The 25,874-nt window shown below is 42.7% G+C and overlaps 1 protein-coding gene and 1 long non-coding RNA gene across 4 annotated transcripts in view; both read left to right on the forward strand.

Moving 5' to 3' along the window:
• The window catches only part of FRMD1 (FERM domain containing 1), a 59,971-nt gene that overhangs the window by 1,613 nt on the left and 32,484 nt on the right, over positions 1-25,874 (forward strand). Inside the window, exons 1-2 of one of the 2 annotated variants that reach the window (XM_079971358.1) lie at positions 24,948-25,044; positions 25,368-25,566. In XM_079971358.1, the coding sequence (XP_079827484.1) occupies positions 25,471-25,566 (96 nt within the window). In that variant the 5' untranslated portion in view covers positions 24,948-25,044; positions 25,368-25,470. Of the gene's footprint in view, positions 1-24,947; positions 25,045-25,367; positions 25,567-25,874 lie in introns of those variants that run through there. The other variant, XM_079971357.1, reaches the window with a different exon arrangement.
• LOC307213173 lies at positions 1,955-8,902 on the forward strand. Of its 2 annotated transcripts, none has more exons than XR_013837427.1 (3): positions 1,955-2,052; positions 6,900-7,048; positions 8,725-8,902. It is a non-coding gene; the product is annotated as an uncharacterized lncRNA (long non-coding RNA). The 2 variants fall into 2 exon arrangements; XR_013837428.1 differs by lacking the exon at positions 1,955-2,052 and adding an exon at positions 6,486-6,603.

Genomic DNA, 25,874 nt, shown 5'->3' on the forward strand with positions numbered 1-25,874 from the left:
TTCTCCCACATCAGCCAATCAGCATTGACTGAGCATTGAGTACGTTCAGTGGTGATTGGGCTGTTTTTGGTTCTCACCCCCCACATTCCCACTCTAAAGTTTTTTGTACTTTCTGAAAAAGTTGGGGTTCCTCAGCTGATCCCCCGCACTTGTGCATGGATGGTCCCCTTTTTGCCTTATACAGATCAGCACTTTGAGAATGAGTTTGCTATTTGTATTTATGACTGTACCCATTATGCCAAATGAGGTGGGAGGGAGACAGAGGTGATGGGATTCTGGACTATACTATTTTAGACTTCAGATGGGGTGTCATTCTCTCGAACGTTGACCTATATTTCCTTTTAAAAGCCCTGAATAGGGCTACGGAAAACTTTTCTGGATTTCTGGTACACTACATGTTGTTGTTTTGCAAAGGAAAACATTCAGAAATGATATCCCCACCTGGTATGGCCCAGTAATCCACTATCTCAACAAGTCATTAGTTTATTTTTTATATATTCTGCTTTTTCACAGTGAACTGTGCCCAAAGTGATTTGCAACTAACATCCAGTTATCAAAATGAAAAATGTGTATGTGTGTGTGTGTAAGAGAAAGAGAGAGAGAGACCAGTACTGTGGTACCTTGGGTTACATACACTTCAGGTTACATATGCTTCAGGTTACAGACTCCACTAACCCAGAAATAGTACCTCGGGTTAATAACTTTGCTTCAGGATGAGAACAAAAATTGTGCTTCGGCGGCAGCAAGAGACCCCATTAGCTAAAGTGGTGCTTCAGGTTAAGAACAGTTTCAGGTTAAGTATGGACTTCCGGAACGAATTAAGTACTTAACCTGAGGTACCACTGTACAGTATACAAAACAGCAATAAATTCAAATACAGCCAAATCAATGAATATAGAATAAACCAATATTACCAGGATATAATCTGAGTTTAATATATAAATACAGAGCAAAATGAAAGTCATACAGTGCAGAGGGAGTGGGATAGGTCTTCTCACCAGGCTAGATGATTTACAATTGGCTCTCTCAACTACCCTCAGGCAAAGGTGAGTGCTGGGGCGGGCAAAGATGGCGAGTGCTCTTTCCCACCTCCTGGCAACTCCAGCACCTGGTGCTGGTCTTGTTGCACTGAGCTCACAAATGCCAAAGTGTAGAAGAGGGCAGGGGTGCACGTGTAACTGTGCTTCACTTCTAGTGATGCGAAAATTTCTTGGTTCACTTCCTCCCGCAGTTTAGGAAACTGGGCTGCAGCTATGCAAAAGAGAGATAATCTTCACCATAATTTTATCTCATTAAAAAAACAACAGCAACCAAAGACTTGGAACCTTCCCTTGGGATCTGGCTCCAGATACCTGCACAGAAGCTGACAGACTGTGTTTAGTCTCATCCTCGGCATAATCTGTCTGGTGATCAGTCTCGGTTTTCTTAGAATATTTTCAGCGACACTTTTATCTGTGCTAAAATACATCTCTCTTGAGGCAGATAAGCTGAACTGCACATGCGGCACATTCTTCTTCAGTTCTCATCCGAATGTTGACAGAGATTTGCATTTTGCCTGTGAGACTAGCAGCAAAGTCAAATGGGGGAAAGTGTGACAGTGGAAGACAGTGGAAGAAGGGGTGAGTAGGGAAACCCCCTTCTGTACCCAACCAGACTGCTCGTCTGCTACTCCTATTTTTCTGGGGTTGGGTGAAAGTTCTTCCCAACACACCTGTTGTGGCCCTGAGAATCATGGAACCATAGAATTGTAGAGCTGGAAGGGACCATGAGGGTCATCTAGTTCAACCCCCTGCAGTGCAGGAGTCTTTTGCCCAACGTGGGGCTCAAACCCACAACCCTGAGGATAAGAGTCTCCTGCTGTACCAGCTGAGCTATCCCAGGGAATGGTGGATCGTAGCTTCATAGGGAGGTGTCCATTGTCCTGCTGAGCACCAGAATCTTCTAGGCATTCCAAGTTCTACTAGTGCATGCTTCTCAGATTGAAGCCCTTGCCCCACCTGTTCAAAGTGCATCACATACATTAACTCAATTGTCCTTCTAACACCTTGTGAGGTAGGCTGGTATTATTGCCCCCATGTATTTGATGGGTGGGAAAGCTGGTTGAAAATTAAAGCCCCATTCATGTGTTACTTGTGTGTAGGGCAGCCTTGTGTGTTGGGTGCCCAGATGTTGTTGGACTAGATAATTTTATTTGTTTGTTTGTTTATACTTACGTACATACATACCCTGCCCTTCTGGTTGGGTTTCCCCAACCACTCTGGGCGGCTCCCAACAGTATATTAAAAACACAATAAAACATCAGACATTAAAAACTCCCCTAAACAGGGCTGCCTTCAGATGTCGTCTAAAAGTCAGTTGTTTATTTCCTTGACATCTGATGGAAGGGCGTTCCACAGGGTGGGCGCCACTACCAGAAAGGCCCTCTGCCTGGTTCTCTGGAACCTAGAACTCCCATAATCCCTAGCTACCAGAACCAGTGGTCAGGGATGATGCGGGCCTAACATATGTGGACCCAAGTTTGAGAAAGGGTGGTGTAGGGCAATTGTGTCTTGACCAAAAAGTGAGACTGCGCATTTAGCCCTGCTCCCAACATCACACCTGCTTCTCTGTAATAAAAACCCCAAGCCACAAATTCCTGCTGACACATACAGTAGGGGCTCTACACAATTGGGTCACCCGATTGTGCAGGTATCCTGAATGTGTGATGCTCTTACATACAGCAGAAGCTTACGTGTGGTGTGTTTCATACAGACGACAGCTCACGGTGTGTGACTGTTCCAGGAAGTGGATGTGAAGTTGCAGGTGGGGCTGCTTCCCAGTCAACCCACAATTGCCTCACATGGAAATAAAGGCATGGAAAGGGCTGATGAGACAAAGAGACTTCTGTAAAGTGCAGGAGACAATTATGACTGAACTAACAAAGCAGCAAAGAGAGGAGAGTAACAGAGAAGAATTTACAGAGTTGCTTGAGGTGTTTTGATAACATCTTCCATTTTGTAGTTGTTACCCTGATAAAGTTTTAGTTGGAGTGCTGTGGGCAATTCATTATTTTCTCCTCTTGGCACTTGTTTGAGGTTTACCTCGCTCTTCACCTTTTGTAGACATAAGGGTATGTTGTGAGTTCATGGTTGAACTGGGGTTTAAACTAGGGGTGCCTCCATCATAGCTTATGATCTTAATCACTTAGCAACGCCAGCTTGGAGCTCAGAAGGTCTGTAGGCCCTGTTGATGTTGACATTTCATTCATATACCTTTATTGTTCTGCAGAATAACATAAGTAAAAGGTGGTCCCCTGGTGTGAAGCACATACATTTCAAATTTAGACATGGGCCAGGAGGATGAGGACACAAGAAAGTGAGGTGGGTGGGGGGCAAGGGTAACAAAAGGATGAATGTATGTAGCCTTTATTATGGTTGGGGATGAAGACTCAATGATTTCTGTGAAAGGCAACACAAAAACATCAAGAGTAGCACTGCTGGATCAGACTGAAGGTCCATCTAGTTTAGCATTCTGTTTCTCCAAAGTGGCCAATCTCATCCCTCTAACTAGTATTATCCCCCAGAGACTGGCATTTGTTCAAGATAATTCTAGACATTGCCTTCTTTACTAAGTAGCTTTAAGCTTTTTATTTCTTTTTTTGCATTTGGAAAGCTTGGTCTGGCTGGGGTGTAATAATTTTGTTCCTTGGCATTCATAAAGGGATGCTGAGCAATCTTCTGAAAACATTTTCCAGCCTCTTTGAAAGCCAAGTTTTCTGAGTACAAATGCTGCTGCCACTGTATGTCCAGAGCATCTTACGTAAAATGGATTATAGGTTAGCATCTGTTCATTGGGCCTGTTATTGGTCTTCCTACTAATTTTTATTGGTCAATTGAACCACTTGATTATAATCTGCATTGTTTTTTCTCCCTGCTGTGCTAGCGCTTAAGGGGGGCAGAGGAGGAAAAGGGGGTGGAATTCAGCATAGCCAAAAAGCACATTTCCAACACTGAGTGAATCTAGACCAGCTTTCACCAACGTGGTGCTTTCCAGGGGTTTTGGACCACAACTCCCATCAGCCTTGTGCTGGAACTGATGGGAGTTTCAGCCCAAAACCTCTGGAGGGCACCAAGCTGGCAAAGTCCTCTCTATACAGCATCTCCACTTCCTCTCTCCCTCTCTAATATTCAACCTTTCCCACACATTGTTGAGTTTTCCCTTTTCTACCCTTTATGACACAGTCATAAGAGCAAAATCAAAATATTCTGGAAAAGATACACAGTAGTGTCATGCAGGTGAGGGAGGCTATTTGCCATCACATTAAAAAAAAAAAAGCTTGCACATGGAATACAAACATGAGGAGGAGAGGTTGTAGCCTGACATTCTTCCTGACTTGCTAGCTTTCTAGCTTATGTATCTAGCATTAGGCTCAGGCCAAATACCAGTATTCCTTGTCATTTTTATCCTTGCAATTAGACAGTACAGTAAAACCAGGAACTGAGGTGAGAAATGGCTTAGCTGTGAAGCCTGCCAACATTTGGAAGGTTTAATTTCTTCCCCTCTCCCCTTGCTCAACCCTATTGTGGAGGCAGGTTATCTGAGCAAACAAGCAGGAAGACCTGCCAGGTCACAGTGCACTTTCTTTTTCCACAGCAAGTTGACATTCATGCCTTTGCTCTTAGTGGAGCAGATGAAATGTGTGGAAGTTCTCTCTCTGTGGCAGCCCCTGCCCCCCAAATCACCATTGTGTTTTGACAGGAGCACCAGGTATTCTTCAGCTTTTCACAGACTTTAGCAAAGAATGCTTGCTTGGGCTGTCTTTGTGGGGAGCTGAGGAAGAACCTTCCTCGCCATCCAAGCTGTTCCCAAATGAGCCACCTGTGCAATGGCCCAGTGGTAGGACTTTTCATGTAGCAAAAATGGTACCTTCCACTCCAGATGTTGTGGACCACAGTTTTGATCTTAACTGACCATTGACTGTTGACTGGGGCCAATGGGAGTTCTAATCCACAACTTCCAGAGGATACTACATTGTTTATCTTTTTGTGTAGAATTTCTTGGTTTCAGTCCCTGGCATCTGGTAAACACCACTGCCTGGAAACAGCTGGAGACAGACTACTAGTCACTGTGGACAGTACTGTGGACCAAGGGTCTGAAGCAGGGAAAATTTCTTGCCATTTTGTTTTCCACAAAGATTGCCCAAGATTGTGAAAGTAATATGGTTATCGCCTCCTAGGCCGCTGCTAGAGCAAGTTATAAGTATTGAATCAACTGTACTATCTACCTTTTACCTTTGTTCTGTCTGCTTCTCTTCAGCAGATCTCATGACTTTTGAAATCCACAGCACCAAAACAAAGAGTCTTTGTCATAACAAAGGGATTATTCACAATTATTGCACTTGATTAAATGCTCAAATTTTCAAGAAGTAATCCTTAACCCTTTGCTTTTAACATACCACAGCTACTCAACATTGTTTAGAATTGGAAGCTATCTATTTAGGGCTTCTGCACAATTGGTGCCATCTCCTCTTGTACCATTCTTGTCATCTGATCATTTATTTCTGGACTTCCAAGCCACCGTGGGTCTTTGTTACTTTGGAAAGTGCTTGGCTACAATGCGCTCAAGTGCTTTTAAGTTACATTGCACTCACCTATATTAGCAAAGTGGTCTGCCAAACAGACTTAAACTGGCTGCTTACGGGTAAGATATGATTATACAGAACAGTGAGACAGGAAAGAAGAGGCTTCGCATTCCACTTCTTCCATACTATAGGTGATCACTTTCTGTACCAGATAATTCCCTGCTGGAACTGGTCAGTTCTTACAGCTCAGCAATCTCCAGTCTTTTTATGACCGTGAGCAGATTTGGATTATTGAGTAAGTTCTATGGATGCCATCCCTCTCGTCACTTTTCTCTCTCCTCCCTGGAGAAACAGAAAAATAGAATGTGCATGCACACACACTTTGCTTTTCCCAAGTATCTCTGGTTAAAAGAGAGATCCAATAGAATCGACCTGAGTCTTGAAAAATCCATAGAGCTGGGAGAGGAAGTGGGAAAGAGTGCCATTCTTTCAGCTTCCTCTTTCAGCTCCATGTACTTTTCAAGGAAGAAGAAGATAACCACTCCCACCAACTCAAAATCAAAGGCACAGTGTGTGGGGAGGCTCAGAGAATTCATAGGTATCAGGGAAGACCTTAAGGGTGCTATTGAACCCACAGCTACTGTGTTGGCAACCACTGTTACACCAGCAATAGCTTCAGATGAATAAGAAGAGAACACAGTGCAGTGATGGGACATGCATACTTTGCATCCAAATGGTCCCAGGTTAAATCCTTGGGATCTCCAGGGAAAGATTCCTGTCTGAATCCTGGGAGAGTTGTTGCTAGTCAAAATGGGCAATACTGACCTAGATGAACTAATTTTCTGGCTGGAAGAGAGCTTCTTGTGGTACATGCAACCTTATAAATCATACTGATGTTCATGATCCATATTTATTGGCTAGCAATGACATCCAGGTGCCTCACAGAAACAAACCAGTGAATTTTACTGGGAATCTATTGCCATGTGAGGAATCCAGTTCATTATGCAACAAGGTGAATTGCAGCCAAAAGGTCAGAGCAAGAGGTGAGGCAATCAGTCCATTGTTCCATAGGTAAATATGTATAGTAATGAGAGTTAAACAAGGCAGAATTTTTCTAGAAAGATATGTCCTGGAGGTTTAGCCTTCATCTTCTCTAAAGCTTTTTAATCAATGCTGCCATGGCAAATATTTGCCAAGCAGTACTTAAAAGTAAGGATGTTTGGCTTATTTCACAATAAGGACTGTAATGGAAACAGACCACAATGATAGGAACCTGAAATGAATCTTCTATTGTAGTCCAAGGCAAATGAAACAATTTGTATCTTATTTGTGTTGACAGGAATGCCATACATACTTATCTTTTGGTGCTGGACCGTTTTAATACATACTGTCGTCATATGTTTTAAGTGTATGTCTGAAGATAGAAATGTCCTTTCAAAAAAGAGCAAAGATGGCTGGGAATCTCAGGATTCCAACAAAAGCCTGTAGGTAAGTGCAGTAGGACCAGCATTTAGCCTTCAAGCTCTTTGTGGATGAATCATATACCAGTAGTAAACTCATCATTTGTCATGGGTTCCATTGGCCTCCCATAGATTGGTCACTGTGAGAAAAGGGATACTGTACTAGATCGGTGTTTTGTCTGGTCCAACAAGGCTCTTCTTGTCCTTTGATGCAAAATACCAGAGCCAGAATGTCCACTGCCTATTTCTATTTCCTGATGGCATCCAAAAAAGTAAAATGGGAAAGCACCTAAAATCTCTCTCTCAAATCCCTGCTTCTTCTGAAATGAAATTTCTAATAACGCCCTGGCTCTAGATATTTTCCTAAAGACAATCCCATGCCCTTTGAGGAGTGGCAGTGGGTTTGAGTCTGTTCAGAACAGATCTGCAAGTGCCAAGCTCTGACCCTGAAACTACCTACCTCTTTGGATTGACTGTGCTGATTCCTAGTTGCCATTCCAGAGACTGCCCAGAACAGACATTCTAATCCATCATTTGGGATTCACTGTTGTAATGTAGGCAGGTTTGGGTTAGCAATTGTGGATACCCTTATGTATCTGGAAACCAAGTGGCACCCATCAACATTATCTCTGCTCTCTGACCTGACCTGACCAGCACACTGGTAGGGAAGGTCCAGCAGGCGGTTGGTAGATTAGGTGTGCTCAGGGGTCATCTGCTGGTCATTCACACATTTTCTTTCTGTAAAAAACCACGACTGACATATTTTGATAAAATGGTCTCAACTCCAAATGCTGCTGTTCGAATTCTACAGAACTGGTTGAATGTAATCTAAAGGTGGAAGGGAGGAGCAGAATTGAAATGCAATGATTGATATTGCTGGTTTATATGTGAAACAGTGTCTGAACGGGTGAAGCAGTCCATGAAACTTCACCATCTAAAGCCCAATCCAGATAAAATGGTGGTCATAGTCAAGTCTCGGGTTTTGTTCTCATGGCAAACAACCTATGCCCCATATATACCGTATTGGCCTGAACATAAGCCACACTTTTTTTTCCAAATTCCGACCGTGAAAAGTTAAAAGTGCAGCATAAATTCACGACCTTACAAATATTGGCTTTTACAGTATCACTGCCGAGACAGACATACGGTAAAACTGAACGGGTGTGAGTGCCTGCTGATTTTTTAAAAAAAAAGTTTTAGACATCTTTATTGGTTTTTCAATTAGTTTACAGCCATCCTTTTTATACATGTCAATATTCACAATAAACAATTGGACACAATGAACATTCCAGCATTTGACATGTATGCATAAACTAAAGTGAAAATAAATATTATGTTACTTATCTATTTATTTTGTTGTTACTTTGTTTGCACCTGATGAATTTTAAGGGAGCAGCTTATATTCGGGTATTGTATTTTTTCTCCCCCCCCCCCTTGAATGAAGGTGCAGCTTATATTTGGGTGCTGCTTATATTCAGGCCAATATAGTACATAGAGAATTATAATCAGCCATTGGTGGCAATTTATGAGTGTTCTGATCATCTTGGGGTATAATACTGACTTCCCATGTTGTTCCATGCTGGAATCTGGACACTTAACAGAGTTGGAGTATGTGGGAAACTATCCACTGGAAACATTATTCTGGGTAGGAATTGACTGTTTTGGAAGCCATGATGGAAATGATATTTCCTATTTCTATCTCAGGTGTGATGCCAATTGTGTGTCATTTGTTTTCACCGGCAGTGCTTTGAGGCATTGAGTTGAAATGAAATGTCCAGTGGAAGACTGTGAAGGAGGAAGAGTGGAAATAGTTTGATTTTTATCAATAAAATTTAAACTTACTGACATCAATAAAGTCGTACCAGACTAAGCATTAATTCAAGTTGTTGTGATTGTAGCTTTAATTTTCAGTAAGCAATTGTGGTGTCTTTGAACATATCCAGATATATAGGTAACATTCCTTAAGCACACTTACCTGAGAGTAAGCTCCAGGTTATCTTTAAAAAGTAGGATTATCCAAATCATTATTTAACAATAAATCATACTCCTGAGGCTACAGAGTCAAGAAGAAGCAACAATTGTGTCTTGTAGAGCTGTTGGAATAAAAGACAAAAGGCTCTGCCTTTTTGCTGCCTTTTTATTTTATCAACAGTCATAATAAAAAGAAGAAACCAGTAACAAAAAAAAGAATAACATCACAAAATCAGTAACAAAAGAAAGCCTGGTTTTAAATATGTGCTACTGTAGCCAAGTTGACTTGCTTAAATAAGTCACTCCATATTCGATAGCAGAGCAGTTTGATTTTAATTTCTAAATGTTTGTACATGTCTGTTACATTGTATTGTTCAAAATACTTAATGAAAATGCTTTTGTAAAAAGGTATCATATATTAGAGTACAACTGAAATCCAAAAAGTTATAAAGCCAAGAATCAAACATTAAATATATTTCCTTAACACTGCCAATGATAAACTAACTCAATAGCTCAGTAACAAATTAAAAAAATTCTGGACTTTCTTTACATTTGGTGCCTCCCTCTGAACATTTTCTTAATTAATTTTTCTACTCCAGTTCTGGTATGCTATGTCAGCATTTCAAAGTGTCATTTTTTTCCCTTTCTTTTTATTAAGCCCCCCCCCCCCCCAGGATCTTTTAGCAAGTGATTTTTATACATTAAAATCTTACACTCTCTCCCTGCCATGATTATTTTTGCTTGTTTTACATATCTAAAGCATTTGTATACCACCCCTTCATCCTTTTTAGGATTTCAGAGATGTATCGCTACAACAATAAAAAACCCTAAAAATTATTAGAATAACTAAAATCTCAAGTTAGAATGCCTGGATACAGGACCAGCCCAAGACATTTTGGCACCTGAGGTAAAAACAAAATGGCACCCTGCCACAACCAGAGAAGAAGGGATGAATGAAGATCTACACCAGCTAACAAGGGTGAAATAAAGATCTACACCAGGAAATGAGGGTTGGAGGAGCTCACACATGGGAAACAATCAGCCATGGAAAACAGCTGTAGCTATATTATTATTATTATTATTATTATTATTATTATTATTACCATATTTTTCCATGTATAAGACGACCCCATGTATAAGACAACACCTATTTTTTTTTGGACTGCAACAAAAAAAGGGGGGGTGATTGCCCAGATTTGTTGAGCTTATACATTGAAAAATATGGTGATGGTGGTAGTAGTAGTACCCTGCCCATCCGACTGGGTTTCCCCAGCCACTCTTAGCAGCTTCCAATATATATAAAAGCATAATAAAACATGAATGCTTTCCTATACAGGGCTGCCTTCAGATGTCTTCGAAAGATTGTATAGTTACTCATCTCCTTGACATCTGATAGGAGGGTGTTCCACAGCACGGACGCCACTACCAATAAGGCCCTCTGCCTGGTTCCCTGTAACTTCACTTTTTGCAGTGTGAGAACCGCCAGAAGGCCCTCAGAGCTGGACCTCAGTGTCCGGGCTGAACAATGGGGGTGGAGACTCTCCTTCAGGTATACAAGGCCGAGGCTGTTTAGGTCTTTAAAGGTCAGCACCAACACTTTGAATTGTGCAGAGCATCTGTTTTGTATGCAGAAGGACTTGGGATCGATCCCCAGCGCTAGCATAAGACTCCTGCCTTAAAATGCTGGAGGGTCCCTCCCGGTCATTGTGGAGCTGGATGGACCCAAGGCAGCTTCATACGTAATAATTTACCTATCATTTTCCAGTCCTGTATTTCTGCTGACTTGCCTCCAGAAAATAGGCATACCTGTTGTGGGGTGGCCAGGAATGTGTTCCTTTTGTTGATGATGATGGTGAGTCATTTGTCGTTCGGCACTTTGCTAAAATGGATTTTGGCAGCACATTTGGTATCCCGCTCGTGAAATGCTGAAGCACACAATATTTCTGGGCTTTTTAACTGAGGCAGACTTAGTCACTGGATTCAATAGAACTTACTTATGAGTAGACATGGCTAGGTGTTCAGCCTTTGTCTGGATCTAGCTTGAGCCCCGTTGATCTCAGTGAGTCTACTCCAAGCATGGCTAGATGTGGGTCTGACCCACTGAATGGCGCAAACCCATACCTGTTTTCTTAGACGTAAGCCCCATGTTACTCAGTGGTTCTTTCCTACTTGTAAGTGTGTATAGGATTGCAACCTTAACATCTAACATGCTTTGCCTGTGTCATGTGCTGCCCATTCATTTCCTGTCAGTCATTGTTTTAATGAAAGTTCTCAGTCACCATGCAATTTCTAGAATAAACAATAAAACATATGCTCTTCCTGTCTTAGCAATGAGCAGGCCTGTCAGAATTGAAATCCAGAAATGCTGGTATTTTCCCTTAGGTTTTAATTGTACCTTTTTGAGATGTCTTTAAGTGGGAGGAGTATTTCCTCTCTCAGGCTTGCTCAGCAGTGAAAATGTATTATGGACCTTTTTTCCATACTTGCTTATAATTTCCTTTAAAACTTGTCGAAAAATGACCAGGGGAAGAAATATGGGGCTCAGTTGAGTAAAGTGGGAGTGTCTACCCCTTGAACTTCAATTTACAAGGCTAAAAGCAATTTGTCAAAAAGCATCCAGGGAGCCATCTTTAAAAATAAAATAAAATCATATTTCTGTCCCACTATTTTGTCAAAGAGCTCAGAGTGTACCCCAGAACAGAGCTTTGTTGTCCTGAAGAATGTGCAGCCCTAAAGTTAAAGACGCTTCATGAACCAGGAATGCCTAATAAGTTACTTCCCTCTGGGACCATCGTTAAATTGCCGCATGTCCCTCTGCAGAAGATTTAGCAGCCTGCTTTGAATTGACATTTAAGACCGATTGCTTTGTAGACCTTAGGGCAGTTCAGTGCATAGTTGGCAAAAGACCACTTAGTCATGCAGCAGCCGTTCACATGCTGAAACATGGCGTTCTGTCTCTTGGACGATTGCATGCCAACCTGCTATTGTTGCACCTTGTGAACTGCTCTGAGATCTAAATAAATAACATTCCTCTTTCCTTGGTACTATGACATCACAAAATGGGATGGGTAGACTTAATGTGCAAAGTTTAGGTTGCCAGCTGCTAGACTAGTGTGACCCCTCTGCCCTCAGCGAAAGAATTCCCCTAAGAGTAACACATTTCCAGAGTAATCTCCTGCATCTAGCTTTATACAGGGGTGCAAGTAGGCTTTATTTCACCGGGGTCAAAGACCCAGTTTGACAACCCTCCCCCCCTTCACCTGGGGCAAAAAACTTGGCAACCTTTCCGCCCCCAGCTACCGCTCTGGTTTCTAGCATCCAGATAAATAGTGGCCCTCAAAAATCTATGCAGCTGTTCATACGGATACTAGAAATGTCTGTGCATGGATAAGACCTATGAGGGATAATTGTACAACTTGCTTATGGTGGGAGAGGGTGGTCCTCTAAATTCTTTTTTTTTTTTTTTTTATAATAATTTTTATTAATTTTCCACACATAGAATAAAGAACAGTGTAACATAATATAATTTCATACTCATCGGTTCATAACCTTTTTTCTTTGACTTCCCCATACCTCCCCATCCCTGCATCCTTGTTTAAAAATTCTTTAGCAACCCTTAAGTCCATTGTCTTAGTTCCTTTTCATAAATATTTCTTAAGTTTTTTTTTTTTTGTTTACTGCTGCAATTCTTTACTTCTTACCCCCTGACATCTTAACATTCCCCAATTTTACAGTTATTTTTAAGATATATTTTGAAATTCTTCCAGTCCTCTTCCACTGTCTCTTTCCCCTGGTCCCGGATTCTGCCCGTCATCTCCGCCAGTCCCATAAAGTCAATCACCTTTGTTTGCCATTCTTCCAGAGTAGGTAGTTCTTGCGTCTTCCAATACTTTGCCAGTAGAATTCTTGCTGCTGTGGTAGCATACATAAAGAAAGTCCTATCCTTCCTTAACACCACTTGGCCCACCATACCCAAAAGGAAAGCCTCTGGTTTCTTAGGAAAAGTCCACTTAAGGACCTTCTTAATTTCATTATAGATCATTTCCCAGAAAGCTTTAACCTTTGGGCAGGTCCACCAAAGGTGGTAGAAAGTGCCTTCAGTCTCATTACATTTCCAACACTTATTATTAGGCAAATGATAAATTTTTGCTAGCTTGACTGGGGTCATGTACCACCGGTAGATCATTTTCATAATATTTTCTTTTAAAGCATTACATGCAGTAAATTTAATACCGGTGGTCCATAACTGTTCCCAGTCAGCAAACATAATATCATGACCGATATCTTGTGCCCATTTAATCATAGCTGATTTCACCGTTTCATCCTGTGTATTCCATTTTAACAGCAAGTTATACATTCTTGATAAATTCTTAGTATTGGGTTCCAACAATTCTGTTTCTAATTTTGACTTCTCTTTCTGAAATCCTATTTTCCTGTCCTGTTTAAACGTCTCATTTATCTGGTGGTAATGCAACCAATCTCGAACCTTAGGTTTTAGTTTCTCATAACTCTGAAGTTTCACCCTTTCCCCATCATAATCTATGATCTCATGATATTTTGGCCATTTAGAATCCATATTAAGCTTTTTTACTTCCCTAGCTTCCATTGGTGACACCCACCTAGGGGTTTTACTTTCCAACAAGTCTTTGTATCTAATCCAAACGTTATACAATGCTTTCCTTACAATATGGTTTTTAAAACTTTTATACACCTTTACCTTGTGGTCCTCTAAATTCTTTAAAACCAGAGGTGTTTAAAGTGCAATAGTAGTCTTAGTCCCTCAGGGCTCAGTGAGGTTACTTAAAGTTCCCCTTAGGTGAGTGCAAACATTCACATACAAGTACCAGCTCCCCTGCTTATCTCCGCCCCCCCCCCATCACCATTACTGACCTTTGCACTGCATCAAAGCACTTTCCAAAATTCCTGGGACTTTGGGGAGTGCCTTACTTATCAAGTTACTGAAGAGAAATTCCAACTCTGTATAACCCGAAACTGGTATTCAACTATGTCTTCCTCAGAGTAGACCCATTGAAGTTAATAAACATTGCTAAGTTAGCTCCATTAGTTTCAGTAGGTCTGCTTTGCACAAACCACAGATGAATACCACTCTCATAAGGCAGTTGTTTAGCCCCCAAGTCCATGAACCAAATCTCAATTTTAGCACAATTTATTACTTTATAAAAAGAGCATTTTCTTGTACCAAAGCAGAAAGTATTGAACATTTCAGGAGAAAAAAGCCATTAACTGTTCAATTCTGTACGTGTCTACTTTGAGCTGTTCCCTGGTTCATGGTCATAGGCCTGAAACAGTTCACAGTCAGTTGCAAGTTAGATTCGCTGTGGAAAAGGGAAATTGCTTTTCTGCTCGTGCAAGGGCAAACCTTAAATAAATTTCTGGGAGCGTGACATTTGGATGTGATACTCTTCAGCTCCAGGAGCCAAATATTATTGTGCAGAGTAATGCATTACCTTGAGGATTATCGTGAAATATTGCACATTTTAAATAATGCACGTAAAGCTACTGAAAGTGAATTGTACCCAACATATTTTATTGATGAAAACAGAAGGCAATTTGTTGGTATTGTTGTTATTTCACATCAGGAAAAATTCTGCCCTTCTTTTCCTCTGCTAGGGAGCTCAAAGCAGCTAACAGCACAGGAATACAAAATGATCAAGGCAGTGGAAACAATACAGTAAAATACAGTAATAAAAAATCAGCCGTCAGAGCAAATGATTGCTTCAGCTTCCATCAAAGGCCTCTTGAAAGAGCCGGGTTCTCATCTGCTGCTGGAAAGCAAATAGTGAAGAGGGCAATCCAAAAAGTTGGCCCTTCCTCTGCTGCCCATCTGCTGAACCTCAGCTGATAGGGCAACTTGGAGCTGGACCTCAGGTGTTCCAGCAGAATGTGTGAGGGGGCACTTGTGGCAGAAGGCAGCCCTTAAGGGAGCCAGTTTCCACACCATCTGTTAAGTTTGTTTTTAATTTAACAAGATTTATACAGTCGTACCTTGGCTCCCTGGGACGCAGGTGGCGCTGTGGGTTAAAGCCTCAGCGCCTAGGGCTTGCCGATCGAAAGGTCGGCGGTTCGAATCCCCGCGGCGGGGTGCGCTCCCGCTGCTCGGTCCCAGCGCCTGCCAACCTAGCAGTTCGAAAGCACCTCCGGGTGCAAGTAGATAAATAGGGACCGCTTACCAGCGGGAAGGTAAACGGCGTTTCCGTGTGCGGCTCTGGCTCTGGCCAGAGCAGCGATGTCACGCTGGCCACGTGACCCGGAAGTGTCTCCGGACAGCGCTGGCCCCTGGCCTCTTGAGTGAGATGGGCGCACAACCCCAGAGTCTGTCAAGACTGGCCCGTACGGGCAGGGGTACCTTTACCTTTACCTTTACCTTAGCTCCCAAACAAATTGGCTCCCGAACGATTGAAACCCAGAAGTGAGTGTTCTGGTCTTCAAACATTCTTTTGGAACCCAAACATCCCATGTGGGTTCCGCAGCTTCTGATTGGCTGCAGGACCTTCCTAAATCTAGGACTTTAAAGGTAAGAAGCAGCACTTTAAATTGGCCCCACAAATGGATAGGCAAATGTGAGTCCAAAAGAACTGAAGTAATATGCTCTGTTTGTGCAGTCCCAGACAATAGCCCTATACTGTGTTTTGTGAAACAAGTTTAATATTGCAGTACTAGACACACTTGGGAGTAAGTTCCATGAGTGGTTTTGTAAGGACCAGCTTTTCCCATATGTTTTTTCTTGCTGTCTTCTTGCTGAGACCCTGCTCAATTTTCCTCAGTCATCTGAGGCGTAGTGAACAACAAATGACTGTTTTGGTTATGACACCCATCTTGTGGAATGCGCTCTTTGTTGAGATTAAACAGCAAGTGAAAGGCTGTGTTGGTGGTGCTGCCAGTGAGGGTTGTCCGGTTACTGTTGACCCATGACAGGGCCTTCTTAGTGGTGGTTGCCCATTTGTGGAATGCCCTCCCTGATGAGGTGCATCGTTCTCCCTTATTATTGATTTTCAGGAGGAATTTTAAAACATTCCTGTTTACTCAGACATTTGATGGCTGAAAAATACTGTTCCTGACAACCTTGAAACCATTGGCTGAGAGGATGGGACCATTTAAAACTGTTTTTTAAATGTTTTGAATGGCTTTTAGAATGTGTTTTAATGATAGGCTTGCTGTCCTAACAGAAAACCATAACTCCATTATATCTTTCATCTCATTCTCCCTTTTTCTCTGGCCTTCACAACTACTCTCCTTCCACTCCACCCACCATTTTCCAACCCATACTCTCTGCCCATCACTCACTCAGTCTTTACCCTGCCGTCAACCATTCTTCTACTGACATCATCCCAATGATGTCAGTATGTTCTGGTGGTGGTTTAATGCATTTTGTGGATTCGGTTTTGATGTTGTTGTTGTAGGCCACTTTAAATTTCTTTTGGAGCAGGAGGTGGGGAGTAGAATATCTTTCACCTAACTCACCCTGTCAGTGTATGTTCTGTGCAAAGACTTCCACTTGTGCAACTGCACTTTCCCCTGCTCTCCTTCACCTGTGTGCCCCACAAAATTGGCTCTGAGGGGCTTGGGAGAACCACCAGAACAGCACAACACAGTGGGAGGAGAGTGGGGAATCGTTCCATCCAACCAGCCGAAATGCTTGTGCAGACAGAACAGGAACAGCACAAGGATGACTTGCAGCCTTCATGTTTGAAATAATTGTGGGACTTGCTTCTGCGTCCACATAAATAGGATTGTCCTGTTAGTATGATATGTTTACCATATAGTATCGACTTCAATCAAAAAGCAGTTGACCAATCTAAGGAACACCAAAAAAGTGTGTGGCAGGGTGATTCTTTCTCCTTCTGAGGAAATTTAAATTGGTCCCAGTTGGAGCAATTATATTTTTAACAGACACTTTCATGGAATTTAAAACACCAAGCTGTTTTAAAAACACAGGCAAAGTAACAGCCTAAGAGACACATGACTGACTTCAGCTTTTCTTAATTCTTCTGCGATGCATTCACTGGGCTTTTGTAGTTAAGTGAGGTTTAGAGGTCAGCATTGGTGATAAACAAAAGCATGGCATATGGACAGTCTTAACACCATCTGCATATAAGTATGTGTGCTTTGTTTCCAGGTTCACAATCCAATTGTGCAAACCTGCACTGCTCTTTGGTTGGTTGCCTGCACTTTATCATACTGTGGTATTAACTTAGATATTTGCTTTTAATGAACTATATAGATTATATTGTATACCATGCTGAGAGAGAAGGATATTTATGTCTTCTCTTAGCACAGGGATGAGGAGCCTTTGGCCCTCAAATATTGTTGGACTATGACTTCCATCATTCCTGCCCCTGGACCACACTTGCTGAGACAGATGGGACAACTTCTGGAGGGCCAGTTTCCCCACCCCTGTGTTAGCCTCTTTAATGCCACTGTATCACATCAATTAATCCAGCAACCCATTGTTTTTGTTGCTCTATGTTGACTCTATGCATATGGAATAATCCCATTTGATAGCAACCCTCTGAGGTGCGTTAGGCTGCAAGGTAATGTATTGGATCCTAAGAAGGAGGTTTTCCAGAAGGGAGATTTCCTGTCCCTTTGCGCACCCCAAAAGTCACTCCAGAAGATTGGGGCACCATCCAGAAAATCATGGGATGGACAGAGGTGGCTGTGGCAGGAAGTGGAAATTGCTCAAAATTGGACAGACACCTGACGTTCAAAGTTGCATTCCACTTTGGTAGAGGAAAGCACAGGGGTGCAATTTCATTTGCACACACCTGTTTAGAATTTATTTCATTTTTTGGAAAAAGATTTCTAAACCACTTCATCAAGAGTTTCATCTTCATCTTCTTGGAGGAAGCAGGGGTGTTGATTGCATAGGGGAATGTGATTCTAAACTTTTCATCCAAGTGGATTAGAGGAAGGGTAAAATAAATGCAGTGATACACCCCCTTCATTGCTTATCTTCAGAGCTCCATCAATGTCAGAAGCATGGAGGCCAGGTCCTGAGCACCTGTCTTGCATGCAGAACATCCTGGTTCAATCCCCAGCATCCCCTGGTAGGGCTGGGGGAGATCCTGTTTTAAATCCTCCCAAACCACAGTACTGAGCTAGCAGGATCAACGCTCTGATATGGTATAAGGCAGCTTCTGTGCTGCACTTTCCCAACTTGTCAATCTTCTAAGACAATCCCATAGGAAAAGGGAACTAGAGAGATCTCCCTACTCTTCACTATCTTGGAGCTCTGGCAGAACATAAAATAGCTAAATTTTGGGGGGAGATTGGAGCTACTATCTGTCTCCTCCACACCCATCTTTTCTGATGCCGCCCTTTTGGAAGTAGACAGCATGTTTTGAAGGGGACCGGGTCTCTGATCTCCCCAGGATCTAAGAACATAGATCACCTTCATGTTCACATGGAGATATTTGTCCATGGCCAATGTGCCTCAGCTCCACTATGGCATAGTGTACACTTTAGTTGACACACCGACACTGTAACTATACAGTACAGCTACACCATCAGATTTGAGAACACGGAGAACCTTAATCTCTATGCATGTTTGCCCATGGCTAACATGAATTAGCTACGCTGTGGTATTTCATCAATACTGTGAAATTCTCTCTTAATCACAGGAATAGCTACCATCAAGGTGCGCATACAGCCCAGTAATGGCAGTGGTTGCTTCCTTCAATATATAACAGGGCACGAGAAGCTTCCTTTCTCTTTTAGCTCCTTATTGGGTTCCCCTCCTCCGTCTTCTTTGATTTGATTGCTGTCAGCCTGGAAATTCAAGATGCAGTAATGTCACACTCATTACAAGAACCAGCAGGGACAAGAAGAGCCCAGCAGAAGTGGCATCCCCCCTACCCTGCCACCTATTTAGAGTTTCTATATTGCCAGAATGACTGTTGCTACTAGCGCCATTCAGCCTGATGGAGGGAGGGAACAAGGTTCCCTGATCAGTTTTTGTAAATCACTTAGAGGTTTTGATACAATCAAGTGGTGTATAATTTTTGTCTAATTGATAAATAAATGCTACACACACACACACACACACACACACACACACACCGTTACCAGAGCCACCTTACAGAAATAGGAGACATTTCACAACAATGGAATCTGATGTCCATGATGTTCTTTAGGAGTTGGAGGATTGTAATGTTTTGGAATAAGGGATAACCAGGGCTTTTTTCCAGCCAGAACTCAGTTCTGGCACCTCTCAGGTGGGCGTCACTGCCATTATAAGAGAACAAGAGACGCTCATGGTGAGTGCTGGCACATCCTTTTCTAGAAAAATAGCACTAGGAATAACAAAAAAAGCCAGTGGCCTCTTTCCATTGTAGTCTGGATAAACAACTTTGAGACACCTCAGCTCTTTATAAAGGTAAAGGTACCCCTGCCCGTACGGGCCAGTCTTGACAGACTCTGGGGTTGTGCGCCCATCTCACTTAAGAGGCCAGGGGCCAGCGCTGTCCGGAGACACTTCCGGGTCACGTGGCCAGCGTGACATCGCTGCTCTGGCGAGCCAGAGCCGCACACGGAAACACCCAGCTCTTTATAGTGGTCTCTAAATCATAGAATCATGGAGTTGGAAGAGACCACAAGGGCCTTCGAGTCCAACCCCCTGCCAAGCAGGAAACACCATCAGAGCACTCCTGACATATGGTTGTCAAGCCTCTGCTTAAAGACCTCCAAAGAAGGAGACTCCACCACACTCCTTGGCAGCAAATTCCACTGTCGAACAGCTCTTACTGTCAGGAAGTTCTTCCTAATGTTTAGGTGGAATCTTCTTTCTTGTAGTTTGGAACCATTGCTCCGTGTCCGCTTCTCTGGAGCAGCAGAAAACAACCTTTCTCCCTCCTCAATGTGACATCCTTTTATATATTTGAACATGGCTATCATATCACCTCACCCCTTAACCTCCTCTTCTCCAGGCTAAACATGCCCAGCTCCCTTAGCCGTTCCTCATAAGGCATCGTTTCCAGGCCTTTGACCATTTTGGTTGCCCTCCTCTGGACACGTTCCAGTTTGTCAGTGTCCTTCTTGAACTGTGGTGCCCAGAACTGGACACAGTACTCCAGGTGAGGTCTGACCAGAGCAGAATACAGTGGCACTATTACTTCCCTTGATCTAGATGCTATACTCCTATTGATGCAGCCCAGAATTGCATTGGCTTTTTTAGCTGTCGCGTCATACTGTTGGCTCATGTCAAGTTTGTGGTCAACCAAGACTCGTAGATCCTTTTCACATGTACTGCTCTCAAGCCAGGTGTCACCCATCTTGTTTTTGTGCCTCTCATTTTTTTTGCCCAAGTGCAATACTTTACATTTCTCCCTGTTAAAATTCATCTTGTTTGTTTTGGCCCAGTTCTCTAATCTGTCAAGGTCGTTTTGAAGTGTAATCCTGTCCTCTGGGTTGTTAGCCACCCCTCCCAGTTTGGTGTCATCTGCAAATTTGATCAGGATGCCCTTGAGTCCATCATCCAAGTCGTTGATAAAGATGTTGAATAAGACCGGGCCCAAGACAGAACCCTGTGGCACCCCACTAGTCACTCTTCTCCAGGATGAAGAGGAACCATTGATGAACACCCTTTGGGTTCGGTCAGTCACCAGTTACAAATCCACTGAGTGGTAGCATAGTCAAGACCACATTTTACCAGCTTCTTTACAAGAATATCATGGGGCACCTTGTCAAATGCCTTGCTGAAATCAAGGTAGGCTACATCCACTGCGTTCCCTTCATCTACCAGGGTTGTAATTCTGTCAAAAAACGAGATCAGGTTAGTCTGACATGACTTATTTTTCAGAAATCCATGCTGACTATTGGTGATCACAGCATTCCTTTCTAGGTGCTCACAGACTGTTTGCTTAATGATCTGCTCCAGAATCTTCCCTGGTATTGATGTCAGACTAACTGGGCGGTAATAATTTGGGTCCTCTCTTTTCCCCTTTTTGAAAATAGGGACAACATTTGCCCTCCTCCAGTCTGCCGGGACTTCGCCTATTCTCCAGGAATTCTCAAAGATGACTGCCAGTGGTTCTGAGATCACATCTGCCAGTTCTTTTAATACTCTTGGATGCAGTTCATCTGGCCCTGGAGACTTGAATACATCTAAACTAGCCAAGTATTCTTGTACTATCTCCTTAGTTATTCTGGGCTGTGTTTCCTCTGCTGAATCATTTGCTCCAAATTCTTCAGGTCGGGCATTGTTTTCTTTATCGGAGAAGACTGAGGCAAAGAAGGCAATGAGGAGTTCAGTCCTTTCTGTGTCCCCTGTTTGCATTTCACCATCTTCTCCTCTGAGTGACCCCACTGTTTCTTTGTTCTTCCTTTTGCTACGAACATACCCATAAAAGCCTTTTTTGTTGCTTTTAACCTCTCTAGCAAGCCTGACTTCATTCTGTGCTTTAGCTTTTCTGACTTTGTGTCTACACGTGCTGGCTATTTGTTTGAATTCCTCTTTGGTGGTTTCCCCCCTTTTCCATTTTTTGTACACATCCTTTTTTAATCTTAACTCAGTTAAAAGTTCTTTAGATAGCCACCCTGGCTTCTTTAGGCACCTTCCATGTTTCCGTCTCATTGGTATTGCCTGAAGTTGTGCTTTTACTATCTCCCTCTTAACAAACTCCCAGCCATCATGAACTCCCTTTCCTTTTAGTATTACTGTCCATGGGATCTCACCCAGCACTTCCCTGGGTTTTATGAAGTCGGCTTTCTTAAAGTCAAGAAATTGAGTCCTAGTATGCTTGGCTGCTCCTTTCTGCTGTATAGTAAACTTCAGAAGAGCATGATCACTCGCGCCTAATGATCCTTCCACTTCTACCCCACTAACCAGGTCATCAACATTGGTTAGGACCAGATCTAAAATGGCTGTTCCTCTTGTTGCTTCTCCCACTTTTTGGATAACGAAGTTGTCTGCAAGGCCAGTGAGGAATCTGTTTGACCTTATGCTCTTGGCTGAGTTTGACATCCAACAAATATTCGGGTAATTGAAGTCCCCCATTACTACTATCTCCCTTCCTTTTGCATGCTTGGCCATCTGTTCCAGGAAGGCATCATCTATGTCCTCCGTTTCGCTTGGGGATCTATAGTAAACTCCCACAATGAGGTCACTGTTATTCTTCTCTCCCTTAATTTTGACCCAAATGCTCTCACTTTGGCTTTGAGGTTCTAAATCTTGGATCTCTTCACAGGTATACACATCCCTGACATATAACGCCACTCCTCCTCCTTTCTTGTCTGGCCTGTTTCTCTGAAATAGATTGTATCCCTCCATTATTACATTCCAATCGTGGGACTTATCCCACCAGGTTTCAGTGATGCCTATTATGTCATATTTAGTTTGCTGTACCAAGAGCTCAAGCTCATCTTGTTTATTTCCCATGCTTTGCGCATTAGTGTACAGACATTGAAGTCCATTAATCATTCCCCCGTGTCTCTTTTTTAAGGATTTTTTCCTCCCACCACTAGGTCTGCATGCTGTTTGCTCCATTTGGTCTATGACATTTGAATGACCATCTTCATCAATTGATAGACTCCTACCTTCAGGAGCACTGTCTCCCTCCCCCCACATTAGTCAGTTTAAAGCCCTCCTGATGAGGTTTCTGATATTTTTGGCAAAAACATTCCTCCCAACCGTTGTGAGGTGCAGCCCATCGCTTGCCAGAAGTCCATCTTCAAGAAACTGCAGTCCGTGATCTAAGAATCCAAACCGTTCCTGATGCTGCTCATCTAAAATGCCCTGCTGATTTTAGTGAGAATCCTCACAATTCAACCTCAACAAGTTTTTATTATTCATGCAAACTGTAGGAATATGATTTCCCTATATTTAATAGCCCTATAATTTGATTCTCTGTAAGAGAAGCCTAGGAACCTTGGTTCCCCTACTAAATGACATTATTCCTACTTTCCTTCTTCCCTTAACTGTTGTGGCTGGCCCTTAATGATTCATGCCACACGTTGGATAGACTCTCCTAATATCATGTGGCTGATAACACTATAATCAGATCACTTAAAATATAACAGAACTAGGTTTTTATTATTATGTTTCTATTTTTACTCATAGCAATTTGAGAATGTTCTTACTAGAGTGGAAAGAGGTGTCTGGAAAAAGAAATTCCATACTTTTATTGAAATTTCCCAGGTCTAGCAAGATACATTACAAAAGCAAAGGAAATCACCTGCAAAAATTATTTAACTCCAGAGCGCAGAATCCTTCTGTCCTTAGGTTAGCAGAATTTTTCTTTGTTTCTTTACAGTCAAAAGAGCACAGCTTCCCCAATACTACCAAATCAACTCAGGGCTTGCTGTGGTGTGGGAGCTTCCAAGGCCTATTTTTGTTATGTAGAGAGAACCTATAAATCTGAGCCACAGAAGTGATGGAATGATGGGCAGGTGTTTGCATTTGCTGTAAAAACAGCATTGATGACATGCCCACCTGCAATATTAAGAATTTTGTTCTTTGTCTCTGAGTATTGGGCACATACAGAGGTGGCATGGTGAAAGTGAGTTTCAGTGTGCTAGTTTAGTGAGCCTGTAAGCACGGTTTGCTCAGAGTTTGTAAACGCCGTTTACCTTCCTGCCAGAGCGGTACCTATTTATCTACTTGCACTTGGATGTGCTTTCAAACTGCTAGGTTGGCAGGAGCAGGGACCGAGCAACAGGAGTTCACCCCATCACAGGGATTCGAACCACCAACCTTCTGACCGGCAAGTCCTAGACTCTGTGGTTTAACCCACAGCGCTTACATTAAAGCAAATAAAGCCTTGTTGAAATGCCCACTCACAAAGGAAGTTGGCCTAGCAAGCACATGGGCTACGGCTTTTTTTGGTGGTGGCCCCACAATTGTGGAATAGAGTTGCCCCATGACACTAGTTCCCATCCCTGGATATTTTCCAACTGCCTTGAAAAACTTGTACCTTTTACCTTGGCTTACATGAACAGACTATATGTGGGGATTTGCTAGCATAGTGGTGTATTTTGTTGTGTTTTCTAATGCTGAGCTGCTCTTGGTCCCTAGCTTTAATAATAGAGAATGTTTTCATGTAATATCTGTTGCACTTTACTGTTGTACTTTGAGATATTCTACCAGCGCCAGCCCATGTGGTGGTCTTCATACATTGTGGACCACAACTCCCACCTGTCCCAGCCTGGCCAGGAGCCAGGAGTGATGGGAGCTGAGGTCTAAAACATTTGGAGATCACCACACGGGCTACCCCAGTGTTACGCCAACTGCCTGGAGAAGGGTTTCATTCCTGAAAGGTGGTGTGGACTCTTATTCAACATAAATGAATAAATTAAAGGAGCGTATGCTAATGTGGATGTCTAGATGCAAATTTTGAAACAGTTACCTTAAATTGAATACAGTACATCACACTGGAGTGAGAAAGACTGACCTGTGTGGCTTCTCAGTCTGCTGCCCAAATGCTAACAGCTGGTGGGCAACTTCAAGATTTCTCCTGCTCTCTTAGGGTTCTTTGTATCTTTAGACTGGGCTTGGACTGGACAGTCCTTCACAGATAGGGCTCTCCTCTGTAACATGGGAAACATTGGCCACCCAACTGATCAAAGGTCCTTTTAGTCTCACATCCTGTTTCTAGATGTAGCCAGCCAGATACAAGCAAGGTGTGTGGGTAATAATTCTTCTCCACTTAATGGCCCCTTTGGCATCTTGTGTTCAGAGAGACATTAATGCAGCAATGGCTTATTAGACAGCATGGTGTATACCTTCTCTGTGTCTCACTTCCACCAAGATCCAGTGTCATCTACAATCATTCTGTGCTGACATTTAAAAAAATAAATTCCTCCCCACATACTTTTACTAATACTCCTTAACTCACAAAGGCACGTGAATGTGGTTTTTTCCTCCTGATTCACCTTTTGGAAAGCTGCCCATCCTGTGGTACTGTTTACTGTTGACTTCATAATCTTGCGCCTGGTGCTCTACAAATCCCCTCTCCCCATTCTTCCTTGCTCTTTGCATTACTTCCCAGTGACTCAGATGAGGGAGAATGTGCCTTTGAGGGCTGATTGCCCACGTAGGTGAGACAAATCCACAAAGCAAAACAAAACCCTGGACTGTGATACTTGGCATGAGGGGGACAAGGCTAATGACTCAGGAGAAGGGAATGTGTGCCACTCTCCCGAGCCCAGTGTAACCAGCCGTTAATTGTCGAAAGAGCTGACTAATGCTGGAATTACTTATGACTCTGCCCCAGTGAATGCAGCCTTGGGAGACGCTTGGCTGTTAGCGCTGGTTATTAGAATGAAGCTCAAGAGATCGCTTTAACATATCGGCTTCTTGCCGCTCACGACGTCCACCTTTATTTTCCTGAACAACAAAACTAAGGATTTGTGTTTCTCAGGTTCGGAGGATAGAGAGAGAGGAGTTGGCTTGGTTCCTGAGACTCTGGCTGCTGCATCGTTACGTGGCGGAGTGGGTATGAGAAGTTTGCAACCGGTTCTGCAATGAGCAAGCAAGCTCTGCAAAACAAGATGCCACCGGAGTTTAGAAACATGTGCGTCCTCCTGCCAAACCGAGACCAGCTCAATGTGATTGTTGGGGTAAGTCTATTCTTGCCGCCTTCTGAGAGCCCAGCGTGAATGACACAAAAGAATGTATTTGAGTAGCTTGTGAGAGTGGTAAAACGGAGCCGCAGAAGTCTTTTGTTTACAGAAAGCTTACCAACAAGAAGCTATCTATAAAGATCATCCCATTTACCCCAGTCAGTACCTACTTCCCAAAAGAAGAGGACCAGACTAGCTGAAAGATCTGTTTCTGTGGATTTAGGAACTCTGTTACATTTGATGACCAGAGACTGTTTTTCTTAAATTCTTTTTCATCTTCCCTAATAGTTTTACAGCATTTGAAA

Source organism: Podarcis cretensis (genome assembly GCF_951804945.1).
Source record: "Podarcis cretensis genome assembly, chromosome: 3".
NCBI lineage: Eukaryota > Metazoa > Chordata > Lepidosauria > Squamata > Lacertidae > Podarcis > Podarcis cretensis.